At 47.7% G+C, this 21,642-nt stretch overlaps 1 protein-coding gene across 2 annotated transcripts in view; it reads left to right on the forward strand.

Moving 5' to 3' along the window:
• Positions 1–21,642, forward strand: part of EFCAB6 (EF-hand calcium binding domain 6) — a 306,925-nt gene that overhangs the window by 257,968 nt on the left and 27,315 nt on the right. For both annotated transcript variants that reach the window (XM_001108976.4, XM_077949368.1), the window contains one exon: positions 17,742–17,969. In XM_001108976.4, coding sequence (XP_001108976.4) covers positions 17,742–17,969 — 228 coding nt within the window. The remainder of the gene's footprint in view (positions 1–17,741; positions 17,970–21,642) is intronic.

The raw sequence follows: 21,642 nt of genomic DNA on the forward strand, positions 1-21,642 counted from the left end.
GGCGTTCTCTGGGGTGTTCATTTTCCTCTAAAGCATGGATTCCATCTAGCATGCGCCATTCCATCGTGTGGGTTCATTCACTCTCTCATGACACGTGTTTCCTATGGCCAATGTGTACCAGGCACTGAGCTGGGTGCCAGGTTTAGCAGCAAACTAAACAGATGCAGTCCCTGCCTCCAGAAGCCCCATTCTAGTGAGGGAGACAGAGCGGCAGTGAGTGACTCAGTCACATGTCAGGTTCCAGCAGCAGCTGGGAGAAAAATGGAGGAGAGCAGAAGGGAGGGCCTGACGAGGGGTGACATCCAAGCAACGGGGAGGGGAGGGAGTGAGCAGTGACATCGGGCGAGGGACTGGCCGGCACCGCTAGTGCGATGGCACCCGCAGGAAGGGGCCAACTGGTTTGGGGGCAGATGAAGGAGAGGTCTAAGGAGATGGGGCCAGGGAGTGAAGGAGCCAGGCGGCCCTAGGCTTAGAGTCCTTGTAAAGACTTTGGCTTTGACTCTGAGTGATATGGGGACTGTCTTAGGCTGCTCAGGAGCTATAACAAAATACCCCTAAAGGACCTGCAAGTGGAGAAGACCGGGCTTGAAGCTCCACGTCTGCTGTCCCCCCTCAGCGTGGCCTGAGTGTCCTCATGCACAAGTCGCAAGGAGCCTCTGCTGATCCTGGAATTGCTGGACCAAGGAGAGAACATTCCTAAAGCTTTATGTACTGTCGGCTTGCCTCCCCCAACATTGGTTAGTTCTGCCCAGTTCTCTTGGCAAAGAGTCGCCTTCACCTCCAGAAGAACCTGCTCAACATCCTAGTGAGAAAATTGCAGCAAGAGTGAAGAGGAGAAATGTGCTTGGAGACAGGGATTGATCACGGTGGGCTGGGAACCGTGGATGCAGAGGTGGCACTGTCCCTGCGGTATGCGTCCTTGCACCGGCCAACTCCTGCCCTGTCTCGTCAGTGTGTGATCTGTTTTCTGGGAATTCAATGGGATCAACCCCCTAAATTGGCCTAGGATGATGCACCTGGCCGAGAAGCTAACACCTGAGCTCAGACAAATCGGAAAAGCATGCATTTACCAGGAGGATGAGTAAATGCTTGAGCAGACGATTTCTGGGCTGGAAGGGCAGCACAAAACTGCAAGGAACATGATGTGGCAGGAGGAGGGGGGTGACCACAGAGCAAGCAGTTCTGTTCGTAGTGAATGACAGAGTAGGTGTGAGTTTTCTTTTGTCCTGTTTAGTTGCAGGGAGCAGGAGATGGTGGCAGAGACAGACCACCTGGGTCCTGCAACCTTGCTTGCAGAGTTTTAGGTCCCTTTGTCTGAATAAAGAAGAATCGCTGAGGACTCCTGAGCGAGGGAGCCGGCCAGCCTCCTCCAGGGCGGCTGCAGAGGAAGGCAGCTGGGGAGGAACCCCCAACCGCATTCATCATGAACTTCTCCAGTTTAACCCCAGGTTGCTGTGTTTTTCTAATAGAAGGGAAAGGAAGTAACAAATAATAGTAGTTGATGCATCATCCTTAAGCTCATTAAATATGATACCACCCATCCTTTTCCTCTGGGGGATGCACAGGAGGTAAGTAATTAAAAGATTACCAAAATGTAATTAAGACAGTCGGCAACTCTCCCCGCAAAGCAAGTTCACCGCGAGTAATCCCTAGCCAAAGCAATCCATTCTCGGAGAGAGAAAAACTGGAATTGTAGTTACGACATTGCCTAAGACCTTGCGTAGACTGAAAGCACACAGAGAGTAAAGATGACAATTTTACACCTACTCATAATCCATTTCTTCTATTGAGTATGCCATCAAGTCTGTCTTCCAAAACTCCTATTATTCTTATGCCTCCTCTGCCTGTCACAGCAGCACGTGAAAATGATCTGAGCTCTTCTCACAGCAACGGCCGCGGGCTTCCTGCCCCTGCTGTGTGGCTTGACCAGGAGTCCTCCCCCGTCCTTGCTCCTTCCTTATACTGCTTCGTTAAGCACCACTCAAATCAGACAGCGCTTCTTCAAGTGCGGGTCCCAGGCTGCTGCTGTGCAGACCAGCCCACCCCAGGGCTCCATGGTGGGCGAGCCCAGGAGTCTTGCTGTGCAGCAGGCCTGGGGGTCATCCTCCTGGCACCGTCCTGGGCTTGAGAACCAGCCCAGGAGGCACAGAGGCCTGCAAGCTTCCGGGAAGGGAAGGCGACGTGTGTCTTTTCAGATGGGAGCAAGGAGTTGGTCCCATGCGCCTGGAAGCCATCACACCCCCTTTCAAGATGAGAAGCGCTAGCCTAGATGACATAAAAGAGGAACAAGGCATCGAAGCAAAAAATGCTACCCAGTGGGTTGGTGAAAAAAGCAAAACAGGAAAAAAAAGAGAGAGAGAGAGAGAAGACCTAAACGGCAGCACACTCATGAGATTCCCACAAACTGGAAAAACATCATCTGGATTTTTCTTCCCAGCAAATACCCCTTCTTCACTTCTAGAAAAACATTTTACATTCAAAGTGCCATGTGCAAAGTGTAGAGTATCACCTTGTTTTTAGAAAATCGTTCCCGTTTAACATTTCCCTTAAATCTTAAAGTGCAATTTCAGTTTCTTCAGTGAGTGTAAAAATAACGCTCAGTGCAGAAATAGAATTTTTAAAAGACATAGTAGAAACCCATATAAAATCTTTCTACTTTATTACCATGGAAATAATGGAATTTTTGTAACAAAACACACCCTTATTCAATACAGAGTAATTATTTTGTCGCATTCTAGCAAGCAGAGAGCCAATGAAATCTTTCCTCACTTTGTGTGGAAATATATGATCTCAAAAGTCATTCAGTTATATGTTAAATAACTTGAAGATGGTTTTTGTTCCAATAGAGAATTGAAGAATGTAGTTTTCAACCAAAGGGACTTACGGCAGAGTACATCAAAATGTTTGTAATCTTTTATGAACATCATATTTATATTCACTGCCAACAGTGTTACTTCAATTTATCTTGCTTTTTATTGTAAATATAATGGTGTCCATGTATTTTTAATAAATATGATAAAGAATGGGGAAGTTTCCTTTTCAGGAAAGGGCTCCAAGATAATTGTAAATAAATTAAGTAAATTATTAAGATATTAGCATTACAGTTATTTACCCTTGCTCTTGATGGCAAGAAAAGCTAAGTCTTCTTGATGGAATTTCAGCGATTTTAACTATTTCCCTTGAATTTCACTCACTCTCTACTTGCCAATGCAAAATTCACTACCTGCTGTCCTGTAGGTGGGTGGCACTGTGGCAAGTCGTGAGGGGTAATGACTTTCGGGGGACCTTGGTGACAGGCCAGGGGGCAGGGGCTGCTGGGCCCCCTGTGCCACGCTGAGGCAGAAGGAGTATTATTCCAGGCCACCCAGCAGGGCCTACAGGCATCGTCACGTGGTGATCCATCAGGAACCAGGCAGACCTGACGCATCCACTTCTCCTCAGCCTTTGAACTTGGTGAGCTGGCTGCCCTCCTGGGGGAAGCCCAGGGTCCTTGGCATGGGTGGTGTCTGCTTCCTCTAGAGCATCTGTGTCTACACAGGTCCTAGCACTGCCCCAGTATCTGCACTAATATGGATCGCCTCCTTAAAGCCAGCTATAGTGATAAAAGCAACAGAATGAAAGTCACATCATCACAGAAGGTCGGCAGTGAGGTTGCACAGACTGCTAAGATTCGCTCTCACTGAGCATGCTACAGAGTTATTCTTTTGCTGTTCGAACTTTCTCCCAAGTCCTGATTGGCTGTGGCAACACTGCAACTCCTCCACGCATGTGTCCTGGGTCCGGCCTGGCTCTGAAGCCTCCCTTTAGGAAGGAGTATGAGTGCCCCCCAACCCCAGTTCCCGGTGGCATGGACAGGGTAGGAACTCGGCACCTGCCAGGCAAGTTCTGCTGGAAGTAGCACAGGGCCGGCCGCCAAAGGGAGAGAGGCACAGTTTCTGATGCCTCGTGCAGGAATGTGAGGGGGCCACACCAGGCTTTCCCCACCTGGCCCCCATGAAGGGTGGTCACATGGGCCCCCTTCCCCAACAGAGAGGCCCCCTTTCAAACACAGCTGTGTCAGGCAGAAGACAAGGCTATCATGAACCTGTTGGTGAGGTTGGAAGAAGCACATCAGACAGAATTTCTGGTAGTCGTTTTAATTTGTGTGGTTGAATTTTCTCACACCCGGGAGTCCCATGTCCCCAAGGGCAGGGATGAGGTCTCATTCTCCCTTGTGCCCCAGCCCTATGCAGCACACCCCGTGGCAGGACCTCAGCCAGGCCCCATGGAAGTGCATGGTGCAGGGGCCCTGCTTACCTCCAGCACCTGCCTTGTGTTAATCACTCACTCCGGCATCCTCAGAGCACTCCCGCCTCATTCCCCTGAATCCGGATCAGGATTCTTCTTGATTCCTAGCCTCCACGGGAAGCCCTCTGTATGTTCAAACGAAATGGACAATGGTGCCACCAGCCCAGGCAGGCTCCCCATTCATTTGGTCCCTCCAGAGCCACGACAACCATTTGTGGATCAATTAAGTAAGCATCAGAGTTGAGCGGCACCAGTGATTCTACGAGGTCATGATCCCATCAGGAAGCCAGACACCAATCCAAGAATGTATTGTCCCGAGTAAGTCTTGCAGAGAAAATCCAGAATTCAGATGTTACCAGCATCTTAACTATCATCACACTCCCAGGAAGGTAACTTGCAGTGTGGCTGCTTATGTTCTGGCTCAGGATGCTGCCCTGGACTGGACGAATCTCAACACTCCACACTCAGCAAGTGAGAATGAGAATGTGTGCCTGGCTCTGGGCCAGGTCCTGGGGTTCAGGCTTGTGGCGGGGACAAGGAGCCTCATTTGCAGAAGAGGAAACTGGGTGGACATCTCAAAGCATCAGCTTCTCCAGGGGAGGGGTTTTGGTTCACTGCTCTGTCACTCCTGCCTGGGAGTGTGCCTGGCATGTCATGAGCCCTCATCAGTGTTGCTGAGTTCAGATTTTCAGAGGCTTCTGCGTTCTTGCACATGTGGTAGGTGGTTGGACTTGTGCTGAAATCAGAGGAGCGTGGCTTTGAAGTCAAACAATCTCCATCTCCAGCACTGGCTGGCAGGAGCTTGGAACCGAGCCCCACTTACTTTGTCTACACAGTAGGGAGAGCCCTGGCTGCCTCGCAGGGTGATGTGAGGACCAGGGAAGATTCCCTGTTGCCCAGCCCAGTGCCTGGGTAAAGGAGACGCAGGAAGGAAGGCCACTGGTACTCTGGGGTACCAGAGGAGGAAACAGAGAGGTAGAAGCATTTGTTCCCAGTCACACCGTTAGAAATGCTAGTGCTGGGATTCAAATGCCAGCCAGTTCCAAGGTCCATGCTCCCTGCTCCCTTCCTGAGCAATGAGAACTGTCTGGTGTGTGCCTCCTAGGCTCATTGTTTGGATTAAGCAAGTGAATGCAGAAAGAGCTTTGCCCGGTACCTAACACAGCAAACACCAAACATTTGCATTCCTTATTATTTTTGTATTCTATCCTATTCCAGTGAGTGCATGTTTAATGTTCAGTAATGATGTGATTAGGTGGCATAGAATTTATTTGGGTGGAATAATTTATTTTAATAGTTTTTATAAATGACTTCACCCATGAATTTATTGAATCATTAAAGGGTCGAAGGGCGGCTTAAATGTTTCCCTTTTATTTCTTTGCATTGTATGGCAATTCGATGCAACTGGAGGATTTGTGAATCAGTGTTTGCAAAGGCCTCAGCATAGATCCTTTGTGAACGTCAAGCTGTATGACTGAGGTAAGCACAGAGAGCTGGGAGGAGGAGCGGGAGGACGAGGAGGATGACGAGGAGGAGGAGGATCTAACTCTGTAAGTGGGGGAAGGATGGGCAGAAACGGCTTTCTGATGAGCTTGCACCGAGTCTAGAAGCTTGAGTTGAGGAGCCAGCCCAGGTGGATCCCAGGAGATGGGGCTTCCTGGGAGGAGAGTTAGTGCTTGCAGAGCCTGGGGCTTGGGAGGCACCACACTTTGGGCATGGCCAGGGCAGGACAGTGGGGGAGGCCCATGGCAAAGGATTCTGTGAGGAGAGCCAAGGGGCCGAGCTAGTAGGGTGGTCCACTCCACCCTTGCTTGCCTCCCTGGGTGGGTGTCTCAAAACATCAGCTTCTCCAGGGGTAGGGCTTTTGGTTCACTGCTCTGTCACTCCTGCCTGGGAGTGTGCCTGGCATGTCATGAGCCCTCATCAGTGTTGCTGAGTTCGGATTTTCAGAGGCTTCTGCGTTCTTGCACATGTGGTAGGTGGTTGGACTTGTGCTGAAATCGGAGGAGCGTGGCTTTGGAGTCAAACAATCTCCATCTCCAGCACCGGCTGGCAGGAGCTTGGAACCGAGCCCCACTTACTTTGTCTACACAGCAGGGAGAGCCGTGGCTGCCTCGCAGGGTGATGTGAGGACCAGAGAAGATTCCCTGTTGCCCAGCCCAGTGTCTGGGTAAAGGAGACACAAGAAGGAAGGCCACTGGTACTCTGGGGTCAGTTTTCAGTAAGCACTGGTTGAATTCACTTGAAGCTTGACTTGACTGATGGTCTTTGCAAAGGAAGTTCTGGAATCTTTGGATTAGCTATTGTTCATTGCCCAGAAGGAATCCTTGTGTGGTAAGAGATCCCAGGCCTGGGCAGCAGTTATGCCACCAGAAAGTCTGGAACTGTGCCTGGAATTCTGATGAAACTGCCTCACTTGTGCAAACACTGTGCTGGAGTATCTACTCCCATCGGGCAGTCACCTGGGCCCGACCTCCTGACACACCAGAGGCTCCCCTCAGGCATGTGCGGAGCCCTTCGGAGGCCAGCGTGTTTCTTGATCCGGCAGCAAGGTCTGTAGCAGGCAGCTTCCTCAGAGCTTCCACTTTATTTTCATCTGGATTTTTTAATGTTTTATCTTTTTTTTTTTTTTTGACAGGCAGTTTTCCTGCTGTTGTTATTTTTAGCATTCATTTATTCACTGTAAATACAAATGAAGATACAGTACAATTAATTTCTTTGCTAATCAAAATATTTGATCAAATGAAGCAATTTTTCAATTCTTAAAAGTAATTACACCATTCTTTAAAAGGAAGTGACGAATTCTTTACTGAGTGTTTCTAATTAGGAGTTTTTGCTACCTGCTGAGTTCTTATTCTTATGTGATTAGGTGGCATAGAATTTTTTTTCTCCTGTAAGGAATCACAGAAAAAAAACTATATAAATGTCTCTGCAAGTATTCAGAACAAAACTTAGTATGTGAATCATACAGTCAGATGAGCTAATCATAACCTTCATAATTACATTAATATGCAGATATATTTCTAGTCTAGCAGCTGGACGGACCTTGCTAACCACTTTGTCACAACCTGTTGCCCTCGGGTGGGTGACCGCCATCTTGGATACCCACCGAGGGCCGCAAAGCCCCTTTGCAATACGTCCAGTTCGTGGAAGGCTGATGACTAAAACGCCATCTGTGCTCAACAGCTTATTTGTCCTCTCTGTATTCTAAGCTCATCCCTTTTTACTTCTTACTGCAGCAGTCAGCTATCACTACGTAACAAGCAACCATAAACCCTCAGCGCCCCAAAACAATAACACCCGTTCATTTCTCACAGCTGTGGGGGCTGATCTAGGCTGGACTAAGCTCTGCCGTCTTGGCTGGGATGACTCTGCCCTTCATCTCTCTCATCCTCCTCTTTGGTCCTGTGTGATGGCCACAGCCTGTCTTCTAAGGCAACGGCATAGGTGCAAGAGGGCTTGCCCAGTTATGCAAATGCTCCTTCATCCTTCCGTCACATTGTAATTACCCACATTCCACTGGCCAAAGCATGACATATGGTGGAATCCAAAGCCAAGGGGTGGGGAAATACTCTCAGCTTCTGTAGTGGGAGCCGCCACAAAGCCCCCCGCCAAGGGCATGTGCACAGGGTGAACAGGAACAGGGGGGCCGTGGAGGCGACAGACCCCAAGAAAGCAGACGGACGTGCACCACTGCCTCTCCAGCTCTGCGGCTTTATTTGATAAGTCTACCACCCCCTTCTATAAAGTTCTCTCTTCCCAGTCATCCATAGAAGTCGTTCAGGATACAGGTTGGTGGAAAACTGATTTTAAAGCCAGCCTAGAACAAGGCTGGACATACTGACAGGACATTAGAGGGCTTTTTACTGCGGCCACCTCATACAGCTGCTGAAACAGGAGGATAGTAAAACCAAATGTGAACTAACAACATTTCAGGTTCACTTGACCCTTAGGGCACCTGTCCTCCCCTCTCTCGCCGGTTCTTGCACTGGGCTTGACTCTCACCTCGGGGCTGGCTCCTGCCCCTGGCTTGGGTTGAGTAAGGAAACCTCTCCCTTAGAGCTTTCCCCGCCACACAGGTGAGTTCCTTGCAGGACAAAAGTTAATTTGCCTTTGTCTCAGATGCCAGGGAGATCAGAACCTTCTTTTTTTTTTTTTTTTCTTTTTTTTTTTGAGACAGTTTTGCTCTGTCACCCAGGCTGGAGTTGGAGTACAGTGGCACAGTCTCGGCTCACTGCAAACTCCACCTCCCAGGTTGAAGCAATTCTCATGCCTCAGCCTGCCAAGTAGCTGAGATTACAGGTGTCGGCCAGCACACCCTGCTGATTTTTGCATTTTTAGTAGAGACGGGGTTTCATCATGTTGGCCAGGCTGGTCTTGAGCTCCTGACCTCAAGTGATCCACCCATCTTGGCCTCCCAAAGTGCTGGGATTACAGGTGTGAGCTACTGCGCCTGGTCAACAGCTCCTTCCTGAAGTGCATGGGGGATGTCCTGGAAGATGTCTGTCTTTTCCCGGAGTGACTCTGGCAGGGTAGTTCTCTCTAACTGTTGTGGTTATCCCCATTTCTCAGATGGAGGATGGAAGCCAAGAGGTGAAGTGATTGCCTTAGTGAGTTGCAGCTAGAGGACGGTGGCACTGGGCCCTCGGCTCAATTCGAGCCTGTGATTTGACCCCCACAGCCCTGCTGCCCAGAGCTCACGGCAGCCAGTCAAGAGACACAGTTCTGTGGCATGGCCACTGTGTGCCTGGGTTCCTATGACCAAGTCTCAGACCTGGCTTCTGCCTTCCAAGTGCCTCCAACTCCTTGGCTGGGTGGTTTGAGCTGCAGGCAGTAATGGACCAGGATGCACCATCCTCTGATCATCCATGATAGCCTGGTGTTAGCCAGGAAGAGGGCTCGACCCACATCTGTCTGAGTTCCCAGCTCCTGCAGAAATATCTGTAATCACCAGCACCACCAGCAGCAGCAGCAGCGTGGCAGGCTCTGGGCCACACACTTTGAGGGTTTGTGTTGGTGAAATCTCAGTCCTGCTCTTGAGGTGGCTGGTTTGTTTTTGGTTTTGGTTTTGCTTTGAGACAGGGTCTTGCTCTGTTGTCAAGGCTGGAATGCAGTGGCAAGATCAGGCCTCACCATGTCGTCAGCCTCCCAAGCTCAAGTGATCCTCTCACCTCAGCCTCCCAAGTAGCTAAGATCACAGGTGCCTGCCATGCCCAGCTAATTTTTATAATTTTTGTACAGATGTGGTTTTGTCATGTTGCCCAGACTAGTCTCAAGCTGCTGAGCTCAAGCAGTCCTCCACTCTTGAACTTTCCAAAGAGGTGGCTGTTTTTATTTCCACTTCACCCCAATGAGGACAGGGAGGCCAGTTTAGGGGTGCATCTTACCCAAGGTCACAAGATAGGGGCAGCCTGAGCCCTGGGTTTATGATGGGCTGTCGCCACTCTTCAGGCCCAAGCCCCTCTCCTCCAGCCTAGGCTGGCCCTGGCCACATTCCTTCTGCCCTGGCAGGCGGCACCTGGGTTACTGGTGCTGCCTCCTGCTCAGGAGCACACCCTGTGAGGTGCTGAATGAGGGCAGGTCTGGCCCTGGTGCAGGAGGCCAGGACCCGGGCTGGAAATCCCAGCACTGTGCCTCCCTGAAGGGTTCTTCCCAGATAGCCACAGGGGCCATGCTGTGCCTACCTGGAGAGACCCTGAGCAGAGGCAAGGACTAGGAGAGAGACAGCAGGCCACGCCCCACTGGGCTGCTGCCCTCCCCCACTGACCTGGGCTGCCTCCCTCCGGCCCCCAACCAGGCTGCCTCCCTCCCACCCCCAACCAGGGCCGCCTCCCTCCCAACCCCCACCTGAGCTGCCTCCTTCCCACCCCCAACCTGGGCCGCTTCCCTCCCGCCCCCCGACCCAGAACTTGTGGCTGTTGGGGCAGCCTCTTGGGTGATTCCCATGTCATGGCAGGATTTTAGAACCAGGGGTTTAGATTCTGAAGCTGTGACTTGCTTTTTACTAGCGAGATACGTAGATACATTTGAAACTGAGAAGCACCCCATCAAAGTGCGGCGTTAGTAGCCTCTTTGGTGACTGTATACTTCATGTATTGGGACATTATTTCTTTTCTGTATGTTGTCAATATTGTGGTATAGTCACAAAGAAAGGGGCCAAGAATTTTCCTTCTGCTAGTGGTGGGCTGTGTTTGCCACATCTAGAAGGGCAATTGTTCGCTCAAACAAGGTCCCGTGAATACCCTCGAATACCTGAAATAAAACCCCTTCAAAACATGTAAATGGTCCTCTGATGAGGTCAGACCTAGAGTGCATATGATTGCACTCCATTTTGTTTGTTCGTTTGCTTGTTGAACTTTAAAAGTCACCAGAAGCAGCCAGGAGATTATCTTTGCCAGATAAGCTGGGGAGCGTGAGGTGTTCGGGCCCAGCATGGACGGGGCCCAGCCGAGCCCCCGCCTTCCCTGTAGCTCTGCCTTTCCTGTTGCAGCTGTGATTTCTGTCCTGAGGGGGCCTTTGATGTAAAGCGCAGTTAATATTGGAACGTGTCATTTGCATCTGAAGATAGTGGTGTCTTTTTTGATTAGGAGAAACATTTCTTCTAGTTATAGAAAAAGCATTATTTTTTCCCCCATTCAGATATAATGATCACGTGAGAAGTGCCAGGGACACAGAAGCGCCAGACCAAGAGCCATCTGTTCCTCCCTGGCGTCTCCAGTCACTCGAGCGAGGCTGGCGGCGGCTGAGCAGCTTTGCTAAAAAGCGAGATGGGAACCAGAATACCGGGCCTAACAGATTCTCAGCCAAAATGCCCTTGATGGAAAACCCAGGCGCTCTCCCGCTAGCAACTGGGGTTGTGGGGGCAGGGCGGTGCGGTTCTCTGGGCGGTGGCATCCATGGGGCCTGCGGACCCCGGGCCGGTGGCTTCTCCCTTGTGCTCTGCGGGATGACTGAGGCGGGCGGGGTTTTCAGTGATCATTTTTCCTTTGTGCTTTTTTGTAGTTTCTAAGTTTTCTTTCTTTCTTTTTTTTTTTTTTTTGAGACAGAGTCTCGCTCTGTTGGTAGCACGATCTCGGCTCACTGCAGCCTCTGCCTCCCGGGTTCAAGCAATTCTTCTACCTCAGCCCCCTGAGTAGCTGGGACTACAGGCCCCCACCACCACGCCCAGCTAATTTTTGTATTTTTGGTAGAGACCGGGTTTCACTATATTGGCCAGGCTGGTCTCGAACTCCTGACCTTGTGATCCGCCCACCTCGGCCTCCCAAAGTGCTGGGATTACAGGCGTGAGCCACCGCGCCCGGCTTATAGTTTCTAAGTTTTCTGTAGTGAACATGCAATCATTCATTTTGCAAGCAGGAAAAAAGTATTTGCACAGGGCGGCCAGCCACCTCCATGCAATGGAGGCTGATAGGTGCCCAGCACCCTCCCCTCTCCGCCACGCAGTTGGGCTGCTTCTGCCTCTCCGTGGCAGCACCCATGTCCGTCCCCTGCCTCCCAGGTGAGGGCAGGGACCCATCACCATGACCCAGACCGTGGCTGCAGCTCTCAGCACATCTAGGGAAGCGTGTGTTTGCAGGCCAGGAGCCTGTGTAGAATCTGGGTGCCACTCTGTTGGTTCTGTGACTTCAGGCATTTCTCGGCCTCCCGGACCTTCACATCCATGCTTGTTGAGGAGGATAATGCTACCTCCCGTGCTGGGTTTTTAATCCCTTTCCTCCTGCACTCCCCATGGCACCCACCTCAACCATTTCCTCCTCAAGGAGGCCTGCAGTGGCCACCCCAACCAGGGCCATGTCCCAGCCAGTTGCATCTGTGGCACGGTGTCCCCTCCTGAGAGTACGGCTGCCCCTACCCAAGGTTACCTTTACGTTGGCCACACTGTTCTCTAACACTTTTATAATGCTGTAACAAACAGGCCTTATGATGTAAGGGCCCAGCCACAGTAGACTTAGTTCTCACTCACTGCCAGAGTAGTGTCACACTGATAGATTTGTGTATTTCTGAACCTAGCTATATTACTCTGATTATATCAAATTCATGGCAAGTTTAATATCTGGTGAGTCAAAAACTTCATTCCTATCCGTTTCCAAAAATTTCATTGATATTATTTTTTAATATCAATGTTAATATCAATATGTCTAATGATTCTCCCAAATATCCATTGAGATTTTTATTAGAATTTGATTAAGCTTATTTATAACTTGAGAAAGGCTTTCTCTTTTGAAAGTGAGTCTTTATATCCAGGAACATAATATGTCTATTTATTCCAATCTTGCTTTAGTAACTTTAATATAAGGTGTATATTCTTTATACACATTCTTTATACAGGCATTTTTTTAAAATTTTACTTTCAGTTCTGGGATACATGTACAGAATGTACAGGTTTGTTACGTAGGTATACATGTGCCATGGTGGTTTGCTGTACTTATCAACCCGCCATCTAGGTTTTAAGCCCCACACACATTAGGTATTTGTCCTAATTCTCTCCCTCCCCGTGCCCCCCGGCCAACAACAGTCCCCAGTGTGTGATGTGCCCCTCCCTGTGTTCATATGTTCTCATTGTTCAACTCCCACTTACAAGTGAGAACATTTGGTGTTTCATTTTCTGTTCCTATGTTAGTTTGCTGAGAATTACAGCTTCCAGCTTCATCCATATCCCTGCAAAGGACATGAGCTCATTCTTTTTTATGACTGTATAGTATTCCATGGTGTATATTTGCCACATTTTCTTTATCCAGTCTAGCATTGATGGGCATTTGGGTTGGTTTCAAGTCTTTGCTATTGTAAAGAGTGCTGCAGTAAACATACATGTATATGTGTCTTTATAGTAGAATGAGTTAAATATAATCCTTTGGGTCTATACCCAGTAATGGGATTGCTGGGTCAAACGATATTTCTGGTTTCAGATCCTTGAGGAATCACCACAGTGTCTTCCATAATGGTTGAACTAATTTATACTCCCACCGTCAGTGTAAAAGTGTTCCTGTTTCTTCACAGCTTCACCAGCATCTGTTGTTTCCTGACTTTTTAATAATCATCATTCTAACTGGCCTGAGATGGTATCTTATTGTGGTTTTGATTTGCATTTCTCTAATAATCAGTGATGACGAGCTTTTTTCATATGTTTGCCGGACACATAAATGTCTTCTTTTGAGAAGTGTCTGTTCACATCCTTTGCCCACGTTTTCATGGGATTTTTTTCTCTCGTAAATTGTTTAAATTCCTTGTAGATTCTGGATATTAACCCTGTGTCAGATGGGTAGATTGCAAAAATTTCCTCCCATTCTGTAGGTTGCCTGTTCACTCTGATGATAGTTTCTTTTGCTGTGCAGAAGCTCTTTACTTTGATTAGATCCCATTTGTCAATTTTGGCTTTTGTTGCTATTGCTTTTGGTGTTTTAGTCATGAAGCCCTTGCCCATGTATATGGCATTTCTTTACACAGGCATACCTTGGAGACTTTGCAGGTTTGGTTCCAGACTGTAGCAAAGCAAATACCGCAATAAAATGAGTCAATGAATTTTTTGATTTACTGGTGCATATAAAAGTTATGTTTACACTATACTGTAGTCTAGTGTGCAATAACATTAAGTGCGCAATAGCATTATGTCTAAAAAATTACATAGCTTAATAGAATGCTTTATTACTAAAATATGCGGGTGATCTTCTGAGCCTTCAGCAAGTAACCTTGTAATCTTTTTGCTGGGGGAGGGTCCTACCTCAATGTCGATGGCTGCTGAAGGCTGGGGTGGCAATGGCAATTCCTTAAAATAAGACAATAAAGTTTGCCACATCTATTGACTGACACTTTTGTGAACGATTTCTCTGTGACGTGGAGACATGGTATGAGCACATACTGTTGGAAAAATGATGCTGATAGACTTGCTTGACACAGGGTTGCCACAATCCTTCAATTTATAAAAAACACAGTATCTGCCAAGCACAATAAAGCAAAGTGCAAACAAATGAGATATGCCTGTGTCAGTCTTGTACCTTTCATATGGCATTTATCCAGAGGTATTCAATTGCTTCGTCGTTAATGCAAATGTGAATTTTTGTCACATCTCCATCCTGAACTACTTATAGTGACCATAAAAGAATGGCACTGCTTTTTTGTATTTTTAGCTTGAATCCAGCCACCTTCCTAAATGCCATTGAGATTTTATACCTGTACAGTCATATCCACAAATAATGATCCCAGTTTTCAACATTTACGTGTTGATTTTATTTTCTTGTCTTATTTCAAAAGCTGGAACCTCTAAAAATGTGAATAAAAGAAGTGAAAGCATGCTTATTTTGTTCCTGATTTTAATGCTTTAGTAGTTCATCCATTTAATATAATCTTTACAGATAATTTTTGATTAATACTCGTGTTTATAATGTTTTATTTCTATATAGTTTATCCATCCTATTCTATTTCTATTTTATACTGTTTTATCAGGAATAGCTGCTGAATTTTGTCAAATGCCTCTGCTATCTGTTGACATGTGGCCTTCACTAAAGTAAGGGATTGAAAGATTTGCCAATTCTTGCATTCTTATCCATGGAATAAACCATAGTTGATCTTGGTGTGTCATTTTTAAATATGGTATTAAATATTTCTAATATTTTAGAATTTTTGCACTAATGGCCATAACTAGATTGACTTTTGTTTTTTCTTTTGACATGTTTTCTTTATCATATTTTGGTATTTGTATAATACACAATAATTGGAATATGACTCTTTCTATGCTCTGGAATATTTTGACTAATGTAAAAATTATCTATCCCTTAAGGGTTCCATACAGCTTGCCTTCAAAATCATCTGGGTTTGACACCTTTTTAATGATAGATGGTAGATCTTTTAACAGCCTTTTTCATTTCTTTTGTGGTTGCCTGTCTATTCAGGCTTTTCTAATACTTTAAGTACTTTCTTTTCTAATTCAATTTAAATTGAATCTTTATTTGTTAATTCAATTAAATTGAATTTTGCTAGAAAACTGTTCAATTTCCTCTGAAGTTTAGAGCATATTAACCTAAGGTTACACATAATACTTAGAATTCTTCCGTATGTGTTTTTAGACTCATTTCTATATGTGTTCTCTTCCATATGTGTTGTTAGTATTTCCAGTTAGTTTCATGCTTTAATACTTTCAGAGAACATTCATATACATCATCACAGGTGAGCCCTTGTTCCTCCTGGATAGATGAGGAAACTGAGGCAAAAAGTGGGTAAGCAACTTATTGGAGGGGTACACAGGCAGTTAGAAGCAGAGTCTAGACTCAGACCCAGGACTCCCATCTTCCCATGCTGGGCTCCATCCACCTGTGTTCTTTCCAGTAATGTTTACATGAGGCCCCGTCCTCCTCAGGCCCTGAAGGTCTGAAACCGTAAGGATGGACTGAGAGGTATAGCTGTATGTCCAGGAGAGGCTCCTGTACTCTGTTGATGCCAACATTCCTTAGAGAAATGCTCGTGTATTTGGATCTGGGAAGTGCCTTTGCAACTGTTTGAATCCTAAAGATACTCCAAATCCATCAGCAATATCACTTTTATTTTCTAAAATAAAAAAAGACATTCATTTACTTTGCAAATGGCTCCAAATGAAGGTGTATAAAAGCTCCGTTAGCCTTTGCATGGTGGAGGATGTGGTGGGCTTTGGCTTGAGTGTACGTGTGTAGCTTCAGATTTCTGAGGACATTCCCAGCAGCATCCTGTGTTTGGTACAATTTCATAAAGTAAGAAAGACTTTATACATTATGCAGACTTCTGTGTCATAAAGCACAGTAACATCTAATATATACATTGCTGTGGAGTTGCTTAAAATAAAACATGACCGAGTTTTAGTAGGAGTTGGGGGGCTGTAAGTGATACTCTGGTGAAACCCTTTGCATGGCACTGAGGTACTTGGTAGGAGCTGGTATCAACACTAACAGCCGTGGTGGGTTTTGCTGTGGGGAAACCCAGTATATCTCAGAATACACCCAGGTACAGGAACAGCTTTCCTGTGTGGTCACCTTGGGAATCTTTTTTTTTTTTTTTTTTTTTTGTTTTTTTTGTTTGTTTGTTTTTTTGAGACGGAGTCTCGCTCTGTAGCCCAGGCTGGAGTGCAGTGGCCGGATCTCAGCTCACTGCAAGCTCCGCCTCCCGGGTTCACGCCATTCTCCGGCCTCAGCACCTTGGGAATCTTACCTGTTCCGGACTCCCATGCGTATATTCTAGCCCCTCCCCTTCCAGCTCAGCATACTCCACGAGCTGCCCTGTTGATGCAGCAGCCACAGGCCTGGCTTTGGGAGCCTTTCTCTAATTGCAGCAAGTAGATGCATGTCAGAGCTGCTTCCCAGGCCCCGCCCATTTCCCCCCACCCCGACCCCTGCCTCTTTGCAGGAGGCTCAAGACTCTGCTGCCCCACTCACTTCATCCCCTGGGCCCCAGTTTCCCAAGCCTGACTTCAACGTGGGGCCAGGTCTCCCCAGTGCCTCCTCCTGACTAGCCCCAGGATAAGGCCCCTGCAATTGTCATCATCCACTGCTGCTCACTGAGTAACTTCCCTTGCTGGCTCTTCCCTCTGTCGTGTGTGTCTGCCACAGTGAGCATCCACAGATGATGAAGGTGGGATGCCACCCTCCGCGGCCCCTCCCTGCTCACCTGGCCACAAGCCCTCTCTTGCCAGCACATCAGTAAAAGAATCCTTCTGCTGTCCCTCTTTCTCCACATCTAATTCCTCCTCCTCCCAGGAAATCTCCCAGCCCTGGCTAGGTGCACATCCCTCCTCCGGACTCCTTAGCACCATGGACAGTGTCATGAGGACCTGAACCACGCCCCAACCCCCAGACTTCCAGTGCCCAAGGAGTGGGGAAGAGCGCTAACCCAGGCCTGGGACCTGCCCACTGTGGGAAGGTCGCCCTTAGCAGATGCCATTGCACTTAATTCCCCTGTGGGTCTCACAAAGTTTCAGACTTCAAGGAACATTTAGCTGCAGCCTAATGGCACAACAGTCATCAAAACCCCCCTTTCAAATTTTGACCACTGTGAGTAATCAACTAAACTGTCATCCTGAAATGAAAGCATGTGGGTGCTAATCCCTGTTCTTTCTCTGGCCTCTCAGGGAAGGCTTACACTGTGTTTGTTAATCGAACCCAAAGACAGACTGAAGGCGTGAATAGATGAGAGTAAACAGTGTACCCTCCCCAGGGCTGGGCTCCGTGCTGGCCACCCAACCTTCCAGGGCCACTGCTCTGCCCCATGGGGAACTCACTGGATCCTTCATGGCAGGAAACCCAGGCTTCTGCTCAGTGGGGCCTGACTTGGGGGCTGGGGGCTGCCTGAACCCACCTCCAGGCTGCAGCTGTCTCTTCTGGCCCCTCCTCCCCACCACACTGGGTCTCCCTGGGACTTGCCCTGGGTGAGGAGCCCAGAGCAAGAGGTGGTTGATTATTTCTCACATGGGTCAATTTCCATTCTATTTTGTCCAGACAGCTGAGGAGTGGGCTGAGAAAATGCCCAAAGGCCCACCGCCTACCTCTCCCAAGGCCATGGCCAGCAGAGACATCCTGGCTCGCCTCCACAAAGCGGTGACTTCCCATTACCATGCCATCACCCAGGAGTTTGAGAATTTTGACACCATGAAAACGAACACCATCTCCAGAGAGGAGTTTAGGGCCGTCTGTAATCGCAACGTCCAAATCCTGACAGACGAACAGGTAAGAAACGCGAGCTAGTCCTCACCCTGCGCACCGTCGGCTGAGCGTCAGCCGGGTCCCTGGCCAGAATGTACAGAGTTTAAGACTGTTCTCTGTTTTTTAAATGCTTGCAGTTTTATTATTTTGTTTTTCAATCTTCCTGAAGATTCACAGGAGCCTTCTGTTTATGTAACAACTATGAATTACACCATTTTCATCAGGGTACAAATGATGTCACTGTTACTTTTAAAATCAAACTAAACTCTGCATCAGCTCCCACACTCTTTCTCCCTTCCTGGAGCATCCCAGAGGTAATGTGGTCTGGGTCTGTTATGGGCAGCAACTATCTGGGGCCAGTGTTGCACAGGCAGTAAAAAGCATGTACAAAGACAGTTGTAGGTAAAAAAGGCAGATGTATTGGAAAAAGTATGAAAATATGTTGCAAGGGTGCAAGGGGCAAGTCAGCAAGAGAAAAGCTGACTGCAAAAAGACAAAGGTTTGCTGGGGATTTTATAGGATGGTGCTCGTGCTTGGTGCTGAAGAAGGCTTTGTAAAGGACTGAAAACACCAGGGTTGCAGTGAGCTACCTTGCATTTTTCTATAAGCCAAGGGTCTGGTGATAGCTGGGCACAGGAAGACTGTTGAGCTCTCTGCACAGGAGGGCCTACATGTTCTGGGCTATGAAGAAAGGCAGACTTAGAGCTTACCTGCTTTTTCATTTTGCTTTCCCCTGCTCCCACCAGTCTGATTCCTTTTCCCTAATTAAGACTCCACATGGTCCAAAGACGGTGGGCAGTCTGTCCCCATGCCTGGAGGGTCACAGACCCTGGTGGGAGGCTGGTGCTCCTCCCGTCACCCCAACCTGCCTTCTCCTTGCTACGACCTGGTGCTGCCACTGGCAGTGTGGGATGCTCCGGGCTGCTGCTCTAAGCGTGCTGGGTACATGCCACCCCCGGCGGGCCTCTCTGCTGTCCACAGGCTGGACAGGCCCTGGCTCTCTAAGATCCTCCGCCCTATCACAGAATCTCCAGTAGGAAGTTCTTCCCAGCTTCCTCCCCTAAGGACTGGACTGAGCTCTTCTTTGACTCAAAGGCTCTGACAACCTGCTCCCCTGGGCCTCTTTGGCTCTTCATGGCCTTCCAAGGCCAAGAGCACCTCCCAGTGGGATGGCATCCTCAGAGTCTGCCTTGCCATGGTAGCTGTGGGAGGGAAGAGAGCACCTGCCCAGCTTGCCCCCCATCCATAGTCACACTGAACACCGGCACCAGGGGAGCAGTGCCCCAGGTTGCCGTGTTCCTCATTGTGCCCTAAATGCCAAAGCAGTGCAGGGCACTGAGTGGGTGCTCAGTACGTACTGGTGAATGGACAGCGTCCATACTCCCTGGCCCTTCACCGTTCTCGGAAGCCGTTCTCGGCTGATCAGCCAAGTAACACAGAGCACCACTCATCTAGTTACAGAAGTAGATTTCCCTTCCCTCAGAAAATGCACAGCTACAGGCCCTCTCTAGTTCTCAAATGCATCAATGTCCCATTCCCAGAGAATAATTCAGATTAAAACATAACACCCCCAAACACTTACAAAGCAACTCTGCCTCCCTCCTTCCTCCTGGTTCTGCTCAGTCTCAGCCCAGGGAGTTCCCTGCAGACACTGCATGGAAATGTCACTCTTTTGCCTCCAAAACTGGACCATTCCAACCTCTTGTCTCATTTTATCAGAGTTGCAGGGTAAGGTCTTGGAAGTATTCACAGGGAAGCGTGATCATTGCAGTCACCCCTGGCCCTACTCACAGCTCTGAACTCACTGCCCCAAGAATGCATTCCGTAAAGACATTAAGAATGTGACTATCAGGTTTAATGTTCCTAAAATATCACCTTTCTCAGGCATTTTGGTGTGATCATTTTTGCTAAGCAAAATTCAAGGCTGTTTCCAAACGATCCTGCCCCACCGCACATCAAAGCCGAGCAAGATCTGTATTTGCAAATACTTCTCTCAGCATAAATGAAATAAGTCTTGGAAATTAATACAGTTGCATTGATTATTCTATGGGGCCAAGTAATCAAGGTTTTACTAATAAAGGTTTTTTTATTTCATCCAAATGAGTAAAATTTTACTCTAATTATAGATTGAAATTAATGACACGCTGACATATCTGGCATTCATCACAGAGAATTTGATTTTAATAGTCCACTAAGAAAACTTCACCATCCTCAGCACATCAAACCCCTTCCCCAACCAAATTAAGCACTTATTTTTAAACTCGGCTTTCTAAAAATAAGCTGACATGTCTCTTACATGCAGCCAACAAACATATGAAAAAAAGCTCAACATCACTGAGCATTAGAGAAATGCAAATTAAAACCACAATGAGATACCATCTCACACAGTCAGAATGGCTATTATTTAAAAGTCAAAAAACAACAGATGCTGGTGAGGTTAGAGAAAAGGGAATGCTTCTACACTGTTGGTAGAAGTTGGGAGTGTCAGTTCGTTTAGCCATTGTGGAAGACACTGTGGTGATTTCTCAAAAACCTAGAGGCAGTAATACCATATGACCAAGCAATCCTATTACTGGGTATATACCCCAAGGAATATAAATCATTCCATTATAAAGATACACACACGTACGTACATTGCAGCACTTTTCACAATAGCAAAGACAAAGAAAAAACTAAATGCCCACCAGTGATAGGCTGGATAAAGAAAATGTGGTACATCTACACCATGGAATACTATGCAGCCATAAAAAGGAATAAGAGGCCCGGCACAGCGGTTCGCGCCTGTAATCCCAGCATTTTGGGAGGCTGAGGTGGGTAGATCATGAGGTCAGGAGTTCGAGACCAGCCTGGCCAATATGGTGAAACCCCGTCTCTACTAAAAATACAAAAAAAATTAGCTGGGCATGGTGGCACGCATCTGTAGTCCCAGCTGCTCCGGAGGCTGAGGTAGGAGAATCGTGTGAACCCGGGAGGCAGAGGTTGCAGTGAGCCAAGATCACACCACTGCACTGCAGCCTGGGCAAAAGAGCAAGACTCTGTCTCAAAAAAAAAAAAAAAAAAAAGGAAAAAGATCATGTCCTTTGCAGGGACATGGATGGAGTTAGAAGCCATTATCCTCAGCAAACTAACATAGGAACAGAAAACCAAACACTGCATGTTCTCACTTGTAAGTGGGAGCTTAATGATGAGAACACATGAACACATGGGGGAATAACACACACTGGAGCCTGTTGAGGTCCGGGAGGAGGGAGACCATCAGGAAGAATAGCTCATGGGTGCTGGGCTTCATACCTAGGTGATGGGATGATCTGTGCAGCAGACCACCATGCCACACCTTTACCTATGTAACAAACCTGCACATGTACCCTTGAAACTGAAAGAAAAGTTGAAGGAAAAATAATTTTTTTAAATAAAAATAAGCTGACATGTCTCCAATACAGTCCTCATCAAGAACCCCAAACTCTGGCACGAATATTAGGTTGGTGCAAAAGTAACTGTGGTCTTTGCCATTGAAAGTAAAGACCGCAATTACTTTTGCACCAATCTAATACGTTGAGGGATGATTAGCAGAGATTGTGCTATACTTGGGGCAAATGCGCCTGGATGGGCTGATCAACAGCAAAAGCCCAGAGGTCCATGCGTTTCCTCCTTGCATGAGTTACTTTGCTGGGGACCTTCTTGGTCGAAGGCGAGGTTC

The sequence above is a fragment of the Macaca mulatta genome, chromosome 10 (assembly GCF_049350105.2).
Source record: "Macaca mulatta isolate MMU2019108-1 chromosome 10, T2T-MMU8v2.0, whole genome shotgun sequence".
Classification (NCBI taxonomy): Eukaryota; Metazoa; Chordata; class Mammalia; order Primates; family Cercopithecidae; genus Macaca; species Macaca mulatta.